General features: G+C 35.7%; 4 protein-coding genes across 4 annotated transcripts; 2 read left to right on the top strand and 2 right to left on the bottom strand.

Moving 5' to 3' along the window:
- Nucleotides 1-38: 38 nt before the first annotated feature.
- LOC133718238 (copper transport protein ATX1-like) lies at nucleotides 39-1,999 on the top strand. Its single transcript, XM_062145059.1, has 3 exons — nucleotides 39-154; nucleotides 730-805; nucleotides 1,625-1,999. Exons 1-3 carry the CDS (start codon nucleotides 143-145, stop codon nucleotides 1,798-1,800), a joined length of 264 nt encoding a protein of 87 aa, XP_062001043.1. The 5' UTR covers nucleotides 39-142; the 3' UTR covers nucleotides 1,801-1,999.
- Nucleotides 2,000-3,458: 1,459 nt separating this feature from the next.
- On the bottom strand, nucleotides 3,459-5,130 carry LOC133716316 (uncharacterized). The gene is made up of 4 exons (XM_062143024.1): nucleotides 4,545-5,130; nucleotides 4,276-4,385; nucleotides 3,768-4,179; nucleotides 3,459-3,667 (listed from the first exon to the last, which is right to left on the bottom strand). Exons 1-4 carry the CDS (start codon nucleotides 5,128-5,130, stop codon nucleotides 3,459-3,461), a joined length of 1,317 nt encoding a protein of 438 aa, XP_061999008.1.
- A 2,273-nt stretch (nucleotides 5,131-7,403) lies between these two features.
- Nucleotides 7,404-8,531, bottom strand: LOC133716315 (uncharacterized). The gene has a single exon (XM_062143022.1). It carries the CDS (start codon nucleotides 8,529-8,531, stop codon nucleotides 7,404-7,406), a length of 1,128 nt encoding a protein of 375 aa, XP_061999006.1.
- Nucleotides 8,532-16,254: 7,723 nt separating this feature from the next.
- Nucleotides 16,255-17,541, top strand: LOC133716314 (uncharacterized). The gene is made up of 2 exons (XM_062143021.1): nucleotides 16,255-16,378; nucleotides 16,799-17,541. Exons 1-2 carry the CDS (start codon nucleotides 16,255-16,257, stop codon nucleotides 17,539-17,541), a joined length of 867 nt encoding a protein of 288 aa, XP_061999005.1.
- Nucleotides 17,542-18,238: the final 697 nt, after the last annotated feature.

Here is an 18,238-nt window from a genome sequence, read left to right as displayed (position 1 = left end):
CCTGACCGGAGCCCGACTCCAATAACCGACCCAACCCCACCGCCAATAGTCTCTGTTTCGCATTATAAAAACCCCTTGGGATTTTTCCTTGTATTTACCCACAACATCAAATTTCTCTCAATCCCAATTCACATAGTCAAAGATGGCATCTCAGGTACCTCGGTTATTACTCTCATTCCTTTTCCTATCTGGGTTTTCTTCTTCCTTCTTTTTCTTGTGATCTCACATATCGGCCTTTGATTGCACATGTTTTTGTTGGATTTCTGGTGTTCAATGTTAGTCAATGCCCGCACGAGTCAAATTGATTCGTATTTTTTCTTTCAGATGATTTGATTCTTCCTTTTGAGCATTTACTTGAAAGCATTCTTCCTTTGATTCTTGCTTTCAGGTTGAAATAGGCTTTTGCTATGTGGCTTTTTTGGATTGAGGATCTCTTGCGTTTGTATGAATTAAGAAACATGTTAATTTTGATGGTCTCTACAGGAAAATTTTGGGTTTTTCTTACAACTTGAATAGTCTAGTATGATGTCAGATTGTTGTTGTGGTGATTTCTGAGGTAACTGCAGAAATAGAGAGCAAGAAAAGAAAACAATTATGTGTTGAGGTCGAAAAGATCTGTGGTTTGAGAGTGCTAATATGTTTGAATAAGTTTTGATACACTGAATAGGTACATGTTAGTTGTTCGATTTACCGAGATAATTACCTGTCTTTCCTTTGTTTTGTGTGCAGACTACAGTCCTCAAGGTTGGTATGTCATGCCAAGGCTGTGTTGGAGCTGTGAAAAGGGTTCTTGGCAAACTGGAAGGTTGGTTGTTGTTTTTGTGTTTGACTTCTCTGCCATTGCTTTTGGAAACTACGTTTTGTTTCTTAAAATCATGATCAGCATTTCAACAATAGGAAAAGCTTTTAGGGTGCTTTGTGTATTTTATGTCTGTGAATGTCTAGGCACACACACATTGATGGTTATACTTGTGTTGATATTGCAATGTTCTGACTATATAATGCATAACCGAGAAATTGAAATGCATATGTTAATACATTGTTAGCAATAAACAACTAGCCAAGCATTTGAGACTGTAATATGTTCTGTAAAATGTGGTTTATATCGTTACTGAGCTGCTTCCTTGTGAAAGTCTAATTTATCGTGGCATTGTATGTTGACACTAAGGTCTCTCACACTGGTTAACTCACCGGTGCCCCTTAAAAAAGAAAAACGAAAAGGGGAAAAAAAAAAAAAAGGAGAAGAGATAATTGTTATATATCACCTTCTATAGAGTCCATGAAAATTTTGGAGTTCCCTCAGGTGGTTAGTGTTTTGCATCTTATCCCAGTTATTGATTTTAGTTGTAATACAAAAATAGAGGTACAGTCTTGATTTTAATAGTAGGCTGAGCATGCTTCACCTAGATTCATGCTTCTATCTCAACTGCTTTTGCCAGAATGCAGAGAATAGGCAAGATCTATACTCTATAGTATATTACTGTTCACTCAACCAATTATGTTCCATACTATCTGATCTATAAAGTTGCTACTAGTCATTGTTCACATAACATAGCATAATGCGATGTTATAATATATATTGGTATGATGGGGAATAATGAGAAATGTTACTTATAATATTCAGGTGTGGAATCATATGACATTGATTTTGATGCACAAAAGGTGACAGTGAAAGGCAATGTGCCACCCGAGACAGTTCTGCAAACTGTTACCAAAACTGGCAAGAAGACTGCCTACTGGGAGGCAGAAGCACCAGCAGAACCCGAAGCAAAGCCTGCAGAAGCTGTGGCTGCTGCATAAGAGTATTTTCCTGTTTAATATTGTAATAGTTGGTTTCATATGCAGGTACTCATTGAATGTTATATGACGCACTGTAAACTAATGAAGCTCCCTTGAGCCTGTTTGTAAGCTACAATATTTCCTTCTGAGCCTGCTGTATGAATTTCTGTATAAATAATTGAAATGTGACAATGTGGTGGTATGTTATCCGTTCCCTCAACCCCTGTTATTGCTTCCTTCTGTGATGCTTTCAATTCTTATATGTTGAAAACAGTAAATAGGTGGAAGATGAGGTGATGAGGCTAATCTGAGTTGACAAAAGAGACAGCTCCAACCCCTCAATCTGCCCATCCCATGAAGGTATTTGTCTGAATATTCTCGAGGACTATTCCAGTCTCCAGAATTTCACAGAAACTCATTCAAAATTTGACAAAAACTCATTCAACAATCTGGGTTAAAAAAAAAAAAAAAGTAAATCTTTGGTGCAGCTAGAACATTTTAGTACCTAGTCTTCAAAAGAGGATAATTTGATATCTGAACTAGAGTTCATTAATGAGTTTAATTGAACATTTCAGTACCTAGTCTTCAAAAGATGATAATTTGATATTTGAATTTAGACTCCGTTTGATCTTTTGGTACTTTTATGAATTTTTCAGTTATAGGTAAGGGTAAAATTGACATTTAAAATATATGTATAAAAATAAAATAAAAAAACATGAGTTTAATTTGTGGGTTGATGGACGTTCATCATTTTATGGGTATGAATTGATGCTTTTGGAGTTTTGGGTTATGTTGAAAATGAAATAGAGTGCTTCTATTCATACCTCATTTTTTAATACTAGGACCTCCTTATTATTTTAAAACTTTTAAATTCCAAATTTGTCCCTAGTCCCTACAGGTAAATACCAAGATACATTCTACGTATATTTTAGCACTATTGAACTTCTAACTTTGCTTCTATTCTAGTTTTTAGCACTACTGAACTTCTAACTTTGCTTCTATTCTAGTTTTTAGCACTACTGAACTTCTAACTTTGCTTCTATTCTATTTTGCTCTCTGCACCTCCTCACCCCCAACATATCTCCAACAACACTATCTCCTCTGATAACACCACTTTCTCCTGCCCGCAACTTAAAATTTTTTGATGATGCCTATGGCCTTATCTCTTCTAACATATTGCTTTGCTCCTGCTATATTTTTCTCTTCTAATATCCTGATCGATTTGAGTTGTGGTGACGTGATCTGGATGAAATATAAAGAGGGTATGAGCAACCTTAATGCTCATGATGTCAATTAGTATAACAAGGTTGTCATAAACAACTAAACAATATTCGAATTCAATTTCTCTAAACCCAAATAGCAACAGAACCACAACCTTACAGTCTGCTTTCTAAAGCAATGTTTTAAAAGGCTGAAGCGTAGCCGGGAGAGAGCCTCAGCAAGGCATCCGCCTTGAGGCGTAAGGCGTAAGCCTTACGTATAAATTAGCTGTATTTATGTATAGAACTAGTCTTATATATAGAACATGTATTGTAACAAAAAAAACATTATAAATTGTCATCCATTCATAATAAGCAAGTACTAAAACCATATGATTCAACAAAATCACCAAACCTAAAATAAATCCAAAGATTTAAAGTTGAAAGACCAAAGAACAAGAACAATTATTGAAATCAACTTCATCGTTGGAAACCATCATCCTCATCAATTAGAAGATCACCATCCAAACTATCTTCACCCAAACTATCACCACCATCACTATCACCTTCATCACTATCATCACCATGGTGCTCGAAGAGAGGATTGGTGTCATCATATGGATTAATTCTAATACCATCATCCGTAATATCATCAAGACGCATTGATTTCCTTGGAGCCTTTCTTTTACCTATACAAAAAGGTGATGGACGATTAAAGATAAGAGTTGAGAAATTATTTGAATACTTTGTAATACAATTATTTGAACATATATTTTTCCAAGAACTTACTTGAACATGCTCCTTCACTAGATTTCCTTTTGTATAAAACAATAGGCTCACCAAGAGAAAGAGTAGGCTCATGGGGAGGAGTAGACTCACGAGGAGGAGAATGCACACGAGGAGGAGGCTCTCTATCAATTAGGGTACTTTGATATGTACCAATTGGCACATTTCTTACCGCCTCATCATTCAATGTTAGATCTTCCATATTGTCCTCAAGCCAATGTGGATCGGCGGAAAGAACCGGATCCTCTATCTCTGTTATCCATTCATCATCATATTCAATTTCTTCCACTACTATAGGATCGGTCATTGTAGCATTCCTTTTCAAAGTCCTATCTTTTAGAGCAATATTATATTTCACATAAACTAAAGCATACATCCTCTTGTGCTCAAGTCTTTTCCTCTTTTTGGTATGAATCTACAATCAACATTCAACATACAAATGCAATAATTCAATAGGCTAGCAATTATTAACTAATAACAATTCAACTTAAAAGTGATAAAAAGAACTTACCATTTCAAAAGTACTCCAATTCCTCTCACACCCCGATGCACTACAAGAAAGGGAAAGGACCCGAGTAGCAAAATCCATCAACTCCGGTGTTTGTGTCCCATATTTTTCCCCTCAAAACACTAAGAACATAAAATGAATATAGATTAATAAATCAAAATCATATAGACTTTTGGTAAAAATGCATTTAAAAGTAGCAAGTTAAGCAAATAATAACTAACCGGGTGATCGGATTTTTCTAGTAGATTCGGCCATCGCACTTCCAAACTTACCAAGCTTTCGCTTATATAAATTCAATTGTATTTCCGCTGCGACATGAGCCTCACCAACTAGCATCCTATCCATGCACTCTTCCAAACCCTTCTTCACATGCTCGGTATTTTTAAAGTTGTCTTCATATCGGAATTGAGGGTTCAAGTAATAACCCGCCGTATGCAATGGTTGATGAAGTTGTGGACTCCATCTATTATTTATTCTCCTCCAAATCAGTCCATACTTTGCTTCCACATTTCCAAGATTACTTGCAATCTTATCTTTTGCGGCATCCATCAACTCATAGATAAATTCCATGGCGGGTCTCACTTCCGAATCAACCTCTCTTAAGACACAAACAAGGGGCAAGACACTCTTTATGCAATAAGCAACATGGTTCCAAAAACTTGTGTCACGAATGATCCAGTTCCTCACCTCATAAGCATCCTTATGTTTTGGAGATCCACATTCATACCAATCTTTTGATGAAAACATACTAATAAGAGCCTCCTTTTGCTTATATAAACTTTGAAGAGAGAGAAAAGATGTGGTAAACCTTGTAACTGCCGGCTTAATAATCTCCTTGTTGCCGGTGAATTTCCTCATAATGGAAGGAACTTGTGTGTGCCCATAAATGAATTTCACAATTCGCTTAGCTTTTTAAATGGTAGTTTCAAAGACTTTCATCTTGCTAATATTTTCTAACATCAAGTCAATGCAATGAGCCGCACACGGAGTTCACCAGAATTTGCTCCTATGCTTCATTAGTTCCTTTCCCGCCCACTTACAATTAGAAACATTGTCTGTAACTATTTGGACAACATTCTCCTCCCCTACCTCCTTCATAATACTATCCAAGTAATTTAGCATAAACTCTTCATTTTTAATTGTATCCGATTGATCTGCACAAAGTTAGTGCTCAATTTAAAACCCTATCAATGTAGTAAGAGTAAGTAGGGTATCGTTCTCAACCGGGGATTAGAGCCTAATTAATTCCTGAAAAATAAAACGTTAGCAAAATAAATTAAAGAATATATATACATTATTCACGAGATTTAGGATTTTTATTTAATTTAACAACTACATAAATATATACATATGACACATCAAAACACAGAATCAAGTAGAGATAAATGGATGGAACGATAATTAGATAGAATTAACTACTATTAACACGTTGGCAAGGTTTCAAACATTAAATCACGAATCAAAATATGTCAAAGCATAGAATCAATCAAGAACAAAGATGAACGCATACAAAGTTCTTTTTACTTCCCTTAGTTAAATTAACTAGATGAACGCACCATAGTTAACCCTATTAAGCATGCAATTACTAGTGGTAGCTAATCACTAACAAAAACACTTTTAACGCAGTAAACACATTGAAAGTTTGATTAATTCAAGCCAAGAACATAAGTTAGAACGCTAATCAAGCATGCAAGACTCATTGTTAATTTACCTAAGTAATTATAGGTTTTCCACTTAAATAATTAAAGCCTAGAACGCTAGCACCTTAATATGGATTCAATTACATGTTCATCAACCTAAGTATGCATCCAAAGATCAATTAACACATAAAATATGGGATTGAAGTTCGAAATTAACAATCATGCAAACATATAATGAAATCGCAACTTTTCAATTTAAAAACCTAAAACCTAAAACATGCTTCATAGTATTCGAAAATTACGTATCTAAAATCAATGCTTCATCAACCATAGAAATCGCAAATCATAGAACCAAATAAGAAAACCAAATCGCAATTTTATATAAAACCCGAAATAGTTTACATTCAAAAGCCGAAAACAAAATAAGGTGTTCATGGTTACACTTTTTGATCTTCAAGGACGCAAGAAGCTTCAAAAGGTGGTGGAATGGATGAGGATCATGGCAAGGATGCTTGAATGGAGAGGGGGATGCTTCACGGCGTTGAACTTGGAATTTCTTGAAATTGTCGAAACTTGGAAGAGAAGGGGAAGTGTTTGTGGCTTTTGATTCTGAATTTTGTGGTGTGTAGAATGTCTTCACAAACCTCCTTTATATAGTGAACGGCAAGGGCTAGGGTTTCCTAATAATTCTCCTCTTGTGACATCATTCAACCAATGAGAAAATTCCTTGAGAATTGGAGAGCAAGTCACCTTTGTATTTGCCGAATTCTTCCATGTATCTAGACCTTATTTCGGCCTCCTTACATGTAGAATGGAATCAAGAATCCTAAATCAACATTTACTCCTTTATTTTCTTCTCCAAAATTTCATAGAAATCCAAAATTATCCCAAAAAAGATTTTGCCGAAATCTTCTAGTATTTTCTTCTATATGTCACGGCAAAAAGCAATATAAATGGGTCATGGATTCCTGAAGACGTCATGGATGATTCTAGAGACTCATGTGCAAGTCACATGCTTCAATCTTTGGGCCAGACTTCTCAAAATGGGCCAATTCGAAATCCATCTCTATGATTGCCGAAATTCTTCAATATTCTAGAACTATCTTGAATCATCTTCAAGACACAGCATCTCCTAGTCTCACCAGGTCTCCTAGCAACATCAGGACTCCTAGTGTCATCAGGTTTCCTAGTCCAACTGGGACTCTATCATTTCTTCATTTCCGAACATCATTTTTTCGAGCTCTTTCCTAGTTGCATTAGGATTCCTACTTCAACTGGGATTCATTTTCGAAAACTTCATTTCTCCATTTCTTCTCATTTCTGCGCATATAACTCCTTGCCTTCCATTTCCAGACTCAAAACTACCTAAAAACATAAAACAAGTTCGAAATGACATTGTTAAGGAAATAACTAAGCAAAATGTAGAGAGAAATGATCTAAAAATGTAGTAGAAATTAGTCTCAACACCGATGCATCAACAGATTTCAAGAATCATGTACCTTTAGGGCTATTTGCTAAAAAATTTAGTATAACCCTACTATTGCCATCCGTCCAACCATCCGACATAATAGTGCATCCATAGTGGCTCCAATCTTTTTTGTGTGCTACCATCAACTTTTGAGCATCTTCAACTTCTTTCTTCAACATCCAAGTCCTTAATTCATGACTTGTTGGAGGTTGAAAGCCGGGACCATTTTTGGCAACCATCTCCAATGCCGCAAAATAATAAGGATTATTTGCCACATCGAAAGGCAATGCACTAGTATAAAACAAGCGCCCAATTGCCCTACACGCATCATGTCTTTCTTCTTTCTTGTATGAAGTATTCAATGTAACTTGACGAGCTTTTGAGGATACAAACTTGTCAATCGGTCCTCTAGCCTTCAGTTGACCCGTAGAACCACCACCCAGTGGAGTTTGAGCACTACCACTCTCACTTGCAGCCACATTTGTCACCTCATGATCATGTGCATCTTCTTCTTCTAGACTATCAAATCTTTCTATTTCCCTACACACATCATGTCTGTCTTCTTTCTTGTATGAAGTATTCAATGTAACTTCAAGAGCTTTTGAGGATACAAACTTGTCAATCGGTCCTCTTGCCTTCGGTTGACCAGTAGAACCACCACCAAGTGGAGTTTGAGCACTACCACTCTCACTTGCAGCCACATTTTTCATCTCATGATCATGTGCATCTTCTTCTTCTAGACTTTCCAATACCCCTATTTCCCTACACACATCATGTCTTTCTTCTTTCTTGTATGAAGTATTCAATGTAACTTGACAAGCTTTTGAGGATACAAACTTGTCAATCGGTCCTCTAGCCTTCGGTTGACCCGTAGAACCACCACCAAGTGGAGTTTGAGCACTACCACTCTCACTTGCAGCCACATTTGTCACCTCATTATCATGTGCATCTTCTTCTTCTAGACTTTCCAATTCCCCTATCTCCTGACGCACCGCAATCCTTGCTCGTTTCTCTTCATCATTTCTTTTAAGTGCTATAGTGCACCAATCTTTCACATTTGGTGGAACTTTGTTACAAGGTTTGATTCCTTTATGAGTGTCAACTAAATGCTGCTTGAACCTGAATATGCCACTGGTATTTTCTTTGATCATAAAATGCACACAAAAAGTATTTCAACTCCCCGGGAATTGGTTTAGTCCATCGCCAAGCATGATCTTTCTTTGTTGTCCCACTAGTACTAGAACTCATTGTGCCTACACTACACAATTTCAAAATGTATATCAATTTAAAGTGGGAGCAGGACAACTAAATACACAACGACAATCATAAATAGAACAAAATGTCATGAAAGAAATATATAAAAAAAAAAAAAACACACAATGCCATAAACCATGTTCAAAATATCACCACAGTTAATTAAAACTAAATTTCATAAAGTTTGACAAGAATGCAGCATCTGATAGCTTAAGTCGGTTGATTGCAATCAATTTTAAAACTTGGCTTTCAAGCACAACCTAAAACTAACAGGATTCATGAATACCTCAATACTGTTTCACATCAGACTGATAAAATTTTCACCAACACCTTTGTCAAATGTGCAGAGTTTTTTCTAAACGTAATAAATATGGGGGAAGAGGTAACTGTTGTATAGATTATTTAGATTTGATCAATTGTTCCAAGTATCAATTAGCTGTATTTATGTATAGAACTAGTCTTATATATTAGAACATGTATTGATGTAGTTGATTGAGAGAGAAAATCATGGGATGCTTAAATGGGAATTTGTTTCATAGCCTGAGAAGCTGCAAATATCCATAGATTGTTATACCTCACTCACTACATGAAATTTGTTTTGTATTTCCAAACCAGCTGATTAGAACCATAAAACAGAATTACATAACAGAACTGGTGATGTATGTACTAATTGTTTTCTATGATACATCACATTGCCATAAATCATAAAGACTAAGCAAAAATCAGAGAAGTAATTATAAAGTTCCAAGGTTGTAAGCTGCATCTAAAATGCTGACCAAATTGCATAATGGGCAAAATAAGGAAAAAAAAAAATCAACGAATTGGTCTCCGTCCGCATTCAGCCCATAAACAAGTGTTTACTTAATTAAGCAGGCATGATTAAATATTAAAGAATCAAATTCAAGAGTGTGACAAGAAAAACTATAAAATAAAAACAAAGGTAAAGAAAAACCAGTGCAATACATGGCATTTCTAGTGAACCCAGGAAGGCCAAGACTATCTCATTTTCTCTATGAATGTAGTCCTTTTACATACTAGCTTACCAGAATTAACATAATTCCCAAGCCAAACCTTAAATTGAGAAAGCAATTCTGCTAGAGGTAAAGCCAGCAACTTTGGCCATAATGAAACACCACTCCTTCGTTTTGATTACAAAATGATTACCAGAAACACAATTCCACAAAAACTATAAAACCACACTCATCCTTTGTAACTTGCTGACATTTATCCAATTAAATAGAGATGGGCAACAGTGGCAAACAATTACAAGGTATCCAATTGCACATAACAAAGAAACACAAAACCATCCAAAGAAAGCAAGGAAAGTTGATCGAAACATGATCATACCTTAAACTCCTTTTCTTCAAATCGAACTACAATTCTCCAACTCTCTTCAAATCGAACTTATTTCTTGCTCCAATTCTGCAAATAGCCTCCTTTAGAACCAAATTCTTGAGAAAACTTATGGGCTCTTCATGATTTTATCAACTTTTCGAGTAAGGGATTGAGATTGGCTGCTCTTGAGAGTGAAGCGTCGGGGAGGAGGCTGTTTGAGTGATTTGGGCTCGGGCATAATACACGACCTAAATGAATCAAAACTCTCTCAAAACACCAAAACGACGTCGTTTTGGTGTGTGTAAAAAAAATAAAATAATAAATTTCCCAGGCATATGCTCACGACACCTTAAGGCGCGATTTCGCTGCCTTCATCACCTTCATCTCCGCCTCTGCACCTCATCTGCAAAACAGAGGCAATTTCCCTAACGCCTCACGCCTTTGAAGCCTTAAGGCGCGCCTGACGCGCGCCTTTTAATACCTTGTTTTAAAGTGATTGACTGCTTATGAATTAACTACCTCATGAATCATGGTACATACATATAATCATAGATGTCATAAACAAATTGAACAACTCAGCCATCTAGGTGAGGCCACAAAGAACTTGAACTCATGGTAGTCATATGATATGGTAAGTGGAGACGACATCTTGCTGGGGATTGCGTGTTTCCCCTTTTTTTATTATTTTATTATTTTTTATTTTTTACTTGCAGGGGTAATTTGGCATTTAAAAGTTTCAAAAAAGTAAGGAGGTCTAAGTACAAAAAAAAGGAGGTATGAATAAAAGCACGCGATGAAATAATCAAATTTTATTTTTAAGAAATCTAGCCGTCGTAATTTAAACACCCACGAGACTACTCCATTGAGCTATATCTAATTAACCGAAAGTAGTCTCGTCGGTGTTCACATCACGACCACTAATTTTTTTAAACATAAAATTCAATTATATATGTCATCTTCAACATAACCAAAATCATTAATTCATGTTCATTTGATCCCAAAGGACCTAGAAAATGATAAAGACCCAGGGCTGATAACCATCAACCCACAAAACTCATGTTTTTTGTTTTATTTTTATAATCGATTTTAGGAAAATTCTAGTATATGTTGACGTATGCCATACATCAAGTTTTTTGAATATTTTAGACTGTTGGATTTAATTAAAAGTTGAATATATCTGACGGTCTGGAATATTTCAATAGTGGTAACTAGCTTACCAGGTAACCTGTATCTACTTTTTTTTTTTTTTTAAGATTCCCAATTACATATAAAAAAAAAAAATTTAGAAAACCCTAAATTGAAAAGGAGAATAGAATATTGTCCCCGTCCAAATTACTCGTCCATTTTTTACAACAGTCATTCAGTTTTTGTCTAATTTTGTTCTAAGAGAAAACCCTAATTTGAAGAGGAGAAGACGATAGGAAGTAGGAAGAGCTTGATCTAGGAAGGATATGTCGCAGCACGCCGGTAAGTTTTTTTTCAATTAACCTTGTTTGCTTCTTGTCAACCTTAAGTAATCCTTGTTTGCTTCAATTTGATGTTCGAACCTGATTCGAATGTTTTAAACCTATTTGGGTTCAAGATTAGATCCCAATCATTTTGTCACCCATACCAGTTAGTGACAAAATTGTACTAATTGGGGACAAAACAGTTTTGTCTCTAAAAGGGTTTTTTCTTGTAGTGGAGGAATTCAATACGCAAGTAATGAGAAACTAATAAACTAAAAGTAGCTGAAAATTATATCATTGCACAGAACAGCTAGCTAGCCAAACCAAAAAGAGTAAAGATGTGCAAATCCAGTTCTTCTAGCTAGCATAACTACCTGGTACAAATCCAACCTCAAGATTTCACATCCGAGCCGGTAGTTGCGTTGCCGAACCTGAAAGAAGACCCTCGTCCTCCGAGCTTCCACCATTGAAAGCCCCAAATTCCAGTCCTCCTCCTCCTCCAGACTTGACATCTCCACATCGCTGCCACGAGTCGCGCCTCTGGAAGATAAAGAAGAAAAACTAGTAGTGAAGTAACCTTGAGACAAAACCAATCCTTATGATGAGGAGAATGTGATGGTGAAGAGAAAAAACAGAAGGGAATATTGGTGAAGTAATGAGTCAGGGAGGGAACAAAACCCCAACGGATTGGACATTACTGGAATTGGAGTTCGAATTAGTCGGCTTCTGGCTCCGAGGATGACTAAGAGAGATTGAAAATTTTAGGGTTTGGGAATTCTGATTTGGGGGTTTTGGGGCTTCTTCGATTAGATTTCTGTAAATTCAAAGACAAGAGAAACTAAGGATGGAGAGAATTGCAGCGGAGAAGTGATAGCGGAGCGATGTTCAGGCAGCCATGGATCTGACACGGTAGAATTTCAACTATGGACCAAGAAGAAAGAAGGAAGAAGGAAGAAGGACGCGAAGAGGGGTATGGTCTGAAGCATTTTTTGGCATAGTGACGCTGGAAGAGAAAGGTAAATAGAGAACCCCAATCCTCAGTTCGAAAAAATAAAAAATAAAAAAAATAAAACAACTTGATTAACCATGTTCTCTTTTGATTTTACGATAATAGAGGTCAATAGTAGTAATTAAAGTTGTAATTTTGATAATGCTTTGATATTCCAACCATGTGTCATAAAATTGATGATAGACGAATTATTGTAAAAAGTGGTAGTCAAGTTGTAATTAGTGTTAATATTTCAGTATAATAAGTTTGAGAACCGTTTTACCAATAAAACAACGAATTGTGGTAAAAAGTGGTAATTTAGTTATAATAAGTGTTAATACTTCATTATTACAAGTTTTCATAACCACTTTACTAATAAAACAACGAATGTGTTGCTATAATAGTAAAACTTCATATATTTAAGTAAATTTGCGGTGAGTCCTATATGGTGTAATAAGGTTGTCTATCTTGTAACTATTGTCCTTTATGAGTTATTTACTTACTTAACGATGTTTTTTCCTGATTTTACGACAATTGAGGTCCAAAGTAGTAACTAAGGTTGTATTTATGGTAATTCTTTAATATTACAAGTTTGAGAACCATTTGACCGATGAGACAATGAATTGTTGTAGAAGTAGTAATTAAGCTCTTATTTGTGGTAATTTTTTATATTACAAGTCTGAGATCCATTTTACTAATGTGACAACGAATTGCTGTCAAAGTGGTAAAACTTTATGTATATGTTGTAAATGAGATGCGAGTCCTTACTTGTGTATTAAAGTTCTATATTTTGTAATTTAATACTTTTCTTGTGTAAATCTCATCATCCATGAGATAATTACTTGTTTGACAATGCATTTTACTATATATTACAACAATTGAGGTATAACGTTGTAATTATGGTTGTTTTTATGATAATTACTTGAAATGTAATTCTATTTACAAAAAAAAAGGATCATTTTACCACTACTACAACAAATGTTTTGTTTATATGGTAAATAATCATATTAGACCTAAAACTTTTCAAGTCCTTATTCTTGTAATCCAGTTGTTCTTTTTATAACTAGAGTAATTTCTTTTGTAAATTATATCATCAATGAGACATTTTGCAACAAACAACCACATTGGACTTATTTAGTGATAATTATAGTTGTAATCAAAGTAATTACTACATTTACGATCTTCATTACAAATTTTTGAACGATTTACATATAAAGCAATAAATGAGTACTTAGTATGGTAATTTTTTTTTTAAGTACACATGTCAAATTATAAGTGGATAACATGTTGACCTGTATAGCAGGTTTCACAAACTAATTTAATTTAATAAATATTTATTAAAAAGTTGATGTATGACAAACATCAACACACCTTAGACTTCCCCTCGATTTTAAATGTCAATTTTATCTTTACATTTAATTGAAAAATTAATAGAAGCACCAAAAAGTCAAACGGAGCCTAAGTTCAAGTATCAAATTGTCATCTTTTGAAGACTAGGTACCAAATTATCCAATTGGCCATACCTCAAGTACCATAGAAAGGATTTACACCCTTCATTAATATACCATCAACACCATGTAAGATTGTGAGACTAGCATGTTTCTTGACAATACAAAACATATCATCAACATCATCTCCGTTGATGCCTCCACTAGCAGCAATATATGAAATACCAACAACAAAAGATATCCACTAATGTCGTGTAGCCAAACTAGGACTACTTCGTATAAATAACAAGTTCCATAAGCATGAATCCTAGGAGCATCTAGACAGTGTGCCACGACTAGGAAAACCCATACATACGTCCAATATACCAATGACCCTTAATTGGCTACTCACTAGATCGAGCAACCAAGAACTGATAATGAAAAAATTTCAGAAACAAAAACCAAAGCAGCAGTAAACATCAGTGGCTGGATGCACGCAGTGGGACGAGTGGGGGCCACTACCCCCAATTAGCTTTTGACATTTGGCAACTGAGTTTTTTTTTTTTTTTTTTTAAATTTTTTTTTAATATCAGCCATGTTTCAACATTTAATATATATAAAATTGATATTGATATATATATATATATATATATATATATATATAGGACTAAATACTTGTTACTCCTCATATTTTTCCCTTAAAAACAGTTTAGTCCAAATTTTTAAAATTAAACAGTTTAGTCCTTATTCTCTCTAATTCTCACACAATAGATCCTAAAATGACTATTATATCCGTCACTTCCTTTTCTTAAATTTTTTTTCTCTTTTTTTTTAAATGTTTCTCTCTTTTTATTTTTGTTTTTGTTTTTTTTTAATTTTTATATGGTTCTGCCTCTCTCTCTCTCTCTCTCTCTCTCTCTCTCTCTCTCTCTCTCTCTCTCTCTCTCTCTCTCTCTCTCTCTCTCTCTCTCTCTCTCTCTCTCTCTCTCTCTCTCTCGATCTCGACGCGGTCTTCTTCGATTTCAGGCTAAGACTCGTGCTTTTGCCAGGGTCTTTAGTAATCCTCAGTTCATCAATGTTCTAAAGCTTCAAGAAGCAAGATTTCCGGCGATCCTGTATTTTCTGAACAGGGGTTATCTCAAGCTTGCTTGGTCGCCGGAACCCGGCACCGACGGCCCCAAACTTATACCTCTCTGATTAACCTTTGGCTTGGCACTCAAATTCAAAGACTGCTCAATCTTTCTCAACCCATCGGAATTCTTCACACTCTGCTACGAAGGCACCATGAAATTCGCCGCCACAACTCTGCCGCGCTTTTCCACCACCTTCTGGGCCTTCTCTAATTTCCGCAATTCCAGCCTCGAATTCAATCGACTTATCTCCTTCTCGATTTCCTCAATCTACGAATCAATCTTCCCCAGGTCTCAATCTTTCTCTTCTTCAACCTCAAACCCCATCTTATTCGGCTCCACCGATAGCCGCCGCTAATTTCCGTTCAGTGGCTTAAACGGCATCGTAGACACTGTGAAAAGAGAGGTTTTCGGAATGGGGCTCAGATTCTCTTTGCTACAATCGGATTCGAAAGACCAGGAGGGTTTAACAACGATGCTGGAGAATTCAGTGCCTTCATTGTCGTCGAAGGCGACATGGCGTTGTTCCAGACCTGAAGCTCCGGGATGTTAATGGCATCTAGGTATTCAAGAACACTCATTTTCGCTTACTGGGTATGAGAAATTTCAGACAATGATTGATGGTTTTTTGGTTCTCCGCTTGGGATTTTTTTATTGAGTTTGTGTATGTAATGCTCTCTGGTTCTTGATCTTGATTTGGAAGATTTAGTTTTCGAGATTTGAGAGAGAGAGAGAGAGAGGGGTAGAAAATTTAAAAATAAAAAAGAGAGAAAAATAAAAAAATAAATAAAGAAAGTGAGGGTATAATAGTCATTTTAGGACATACTGTGTGAGAATTAGAGAGAATAAGGACTAACCTGTTTAATTTTAAAAATTTGGACTAAACTGTTTTTAAGGGAAAAGTATGAGGAGTAACAAGTATTTAGTCCATATATATATATATATATATAATTGATATTGATACGTACGGTATCGTTTCATCAAATTTCTATCATTCATATATATGTAAAGGCTAATCCCAATTCCCAGACGACCCCAGACCTTTTCCTATTCTTTTTGTTCTACTGAGAATCCCCAAACAACCAAATTCAATACTTCCAGTCTTCGATCGAGTCCAACTTCGACTCTTGCAGTCTTTAATCTCTGCTCTTCTGCAATTCAGCCTTGAGCTTTGGATTGATGCATCTTGAAGGTTAGTTCTTCATCTTCTAGTTTACTTCCCAAATCGATGACTTTGTTGATTAGATTAAATTACTCTTTTTTATTAAAATTTCAGTTGTGAAAGATTAAAGATGGAGAGATTCTTTAAACGAACATCAAACGAGTTATCATCACCCCTCAAAGAGAGTGAAAGATCAAAACAGAGTCATGTAGAAATTGATTTGGCTAATCTTCCTTCTGATCCTGGAGAAAGAAGTAAAATTTCAAATTATCATCCCAATCTTAGGTATCAAATTAGAAGAGAGTATCTGCTAAGAGGTCCTTGTCAGCCTAGAAATCATCAGTTCGTCCAAACACAGTGCGAAGAAGGGAAACGAAGGTTTGTCTCTGATTGGTTTAATGACTTCCGTACTTAGTTAGAATATAGCATAGTCAAAGACCCTGCATTTTGTTTGTGCTGCTATCTGTTCAAATCAAATGTTGGTGAGCAAGGAGGAGGTGATTGTTTTACTGGTATTGGTTTTCGAAATTGGAAGAAAAAAGAAAGATTGCATGATCATGTAGGGAAGTAGAATAGTGTCCACAATCAAGCATTGCAAAAATGTGAAGCTTTGATGAATGAAAAGCAGCATATTTGAAACATTGTTGATCAAAATGTACACCAATCTCGAACAGATTATCGAGTTCGACTAGGAGCATCAGTCAATTGCATTCGGTTTCTTCTAAGACAAGGCCTCGCCTTTCGTGGTCATGACGCGTCAGAGAACTCAAGCAATCAAGGTAACTTTCTTGAGCTTTTGCAATTTCTTATTGATCACAATGATGAAGTGAGAGCTGTTGCATTGAAGAATTTTCCTGAAAATCTTAAATTGACATCACCTAGGATTCAAAAGGACATTGTTAATGCTGCTGCTATTGAAACTACAAATGTTATTATGAGAAATATGAGTGATGCCTTTTTTTCTATCCTAGGTGATGAATCCAGGGATGTATCTGTAAAGGAGCAAATGGCTGTTACCTTTCGTTATGTGGATAAAAATGGGTGTGTGACTGAATCCTTCATAGGCATTGAACATGTAGCAAATACTACTGCTATCTCACTTAAGAAAGCTATATATGCACTATTCTCTAAACATGGATTAAGCTTCTCTAGGCTACGTGGTCAAGGTTACGATGACGCGAGTGATATGAGTGAAGAACATAATGGTCTGAAGACGCTTATTTTGAAGGAGAACTCGAGTGCTTTTTATGTTCATTGTTTCGCGCATCAGCTTCAATTAGTTTTGGTTGGTGTAGCCAAGAAACATGAAATTGTAGGTGCTTTCTTCACATCAGTTGGTAGTGTTATAAAAATTGTTGAGGCATCTTCTAAACGTCGAGACATTCTTCGAGAAAAGCAAGCTTTTAAAAGACATTGAGGCACTTAAAATTGGAGAACTTACAAGTGGACAAGGACTCAATCAAGAAACTGAAATTAAGAGTTCATGTAATACACGCTGGAGCTTACATTATGGTACTCTTCTAAACTTTGCTGTCATGTTTTCTTCCATAATTGATGTGTTGGTTGAAATAGCATTTGATAAAGTGAGTTCTGATAAAAACAATGAAGCTTTTATTTCTTTAAAGTTGCTGCAATCATTTGATTTCATATTCATTTTTCATTTGATGAGAATTATACTTGGAATCACTCATGAGTTATCACAAGCCCTACAAAAAATGATGATCAGGACATAGTGAATGCTATGGATCTAGATTTAGTGAAAGTGTGCCAGAGAAAATTGCAGACTTTGAGGGAGAGTGGATGGCTTTCTCTGTTTGAGCAGGTTGCTCTATTTTGTGGAAAGGAGAATATTAGGGTTCCAAACATGGATGATCAATATGTATGTCCAGGAAAATCATGGCGTAGAGCTCCTGAAATGACAAATATGCATTACTATCGCTTTGACTTATTTTGTGTAGTGATTGATTTCCAACTTCAGGAGCTAGAAAACCGTTCAGTGAGGCTACTACTAAACTTCTCCTTTGTTTGGCATCTCTAAGTCCTAATTATTCATTTGCAGCCTATAATAAGCAAAGTTTGATGCGTCTTGCTGAGCTTTATCCTCATGATTTTTC

Source organism: Rosa rugosa, chromosome 6 (genome assembly GCF_958449725.1).
Source record: "Rosa rugosa chromosome 6, drRosRugo1.1, whole genome shotgun sequence".
NCBI classification, from domain to species: domain Eukaryota; kingdom Viridiplantae; phylum Streptophyta; class Magnoliopsida; order Rosales; family Rosaceae; genus Rosa; species Rosa rugosa.
This window is presented reverse-complemented; position numbering and strand designations above follow the sequence as displayed.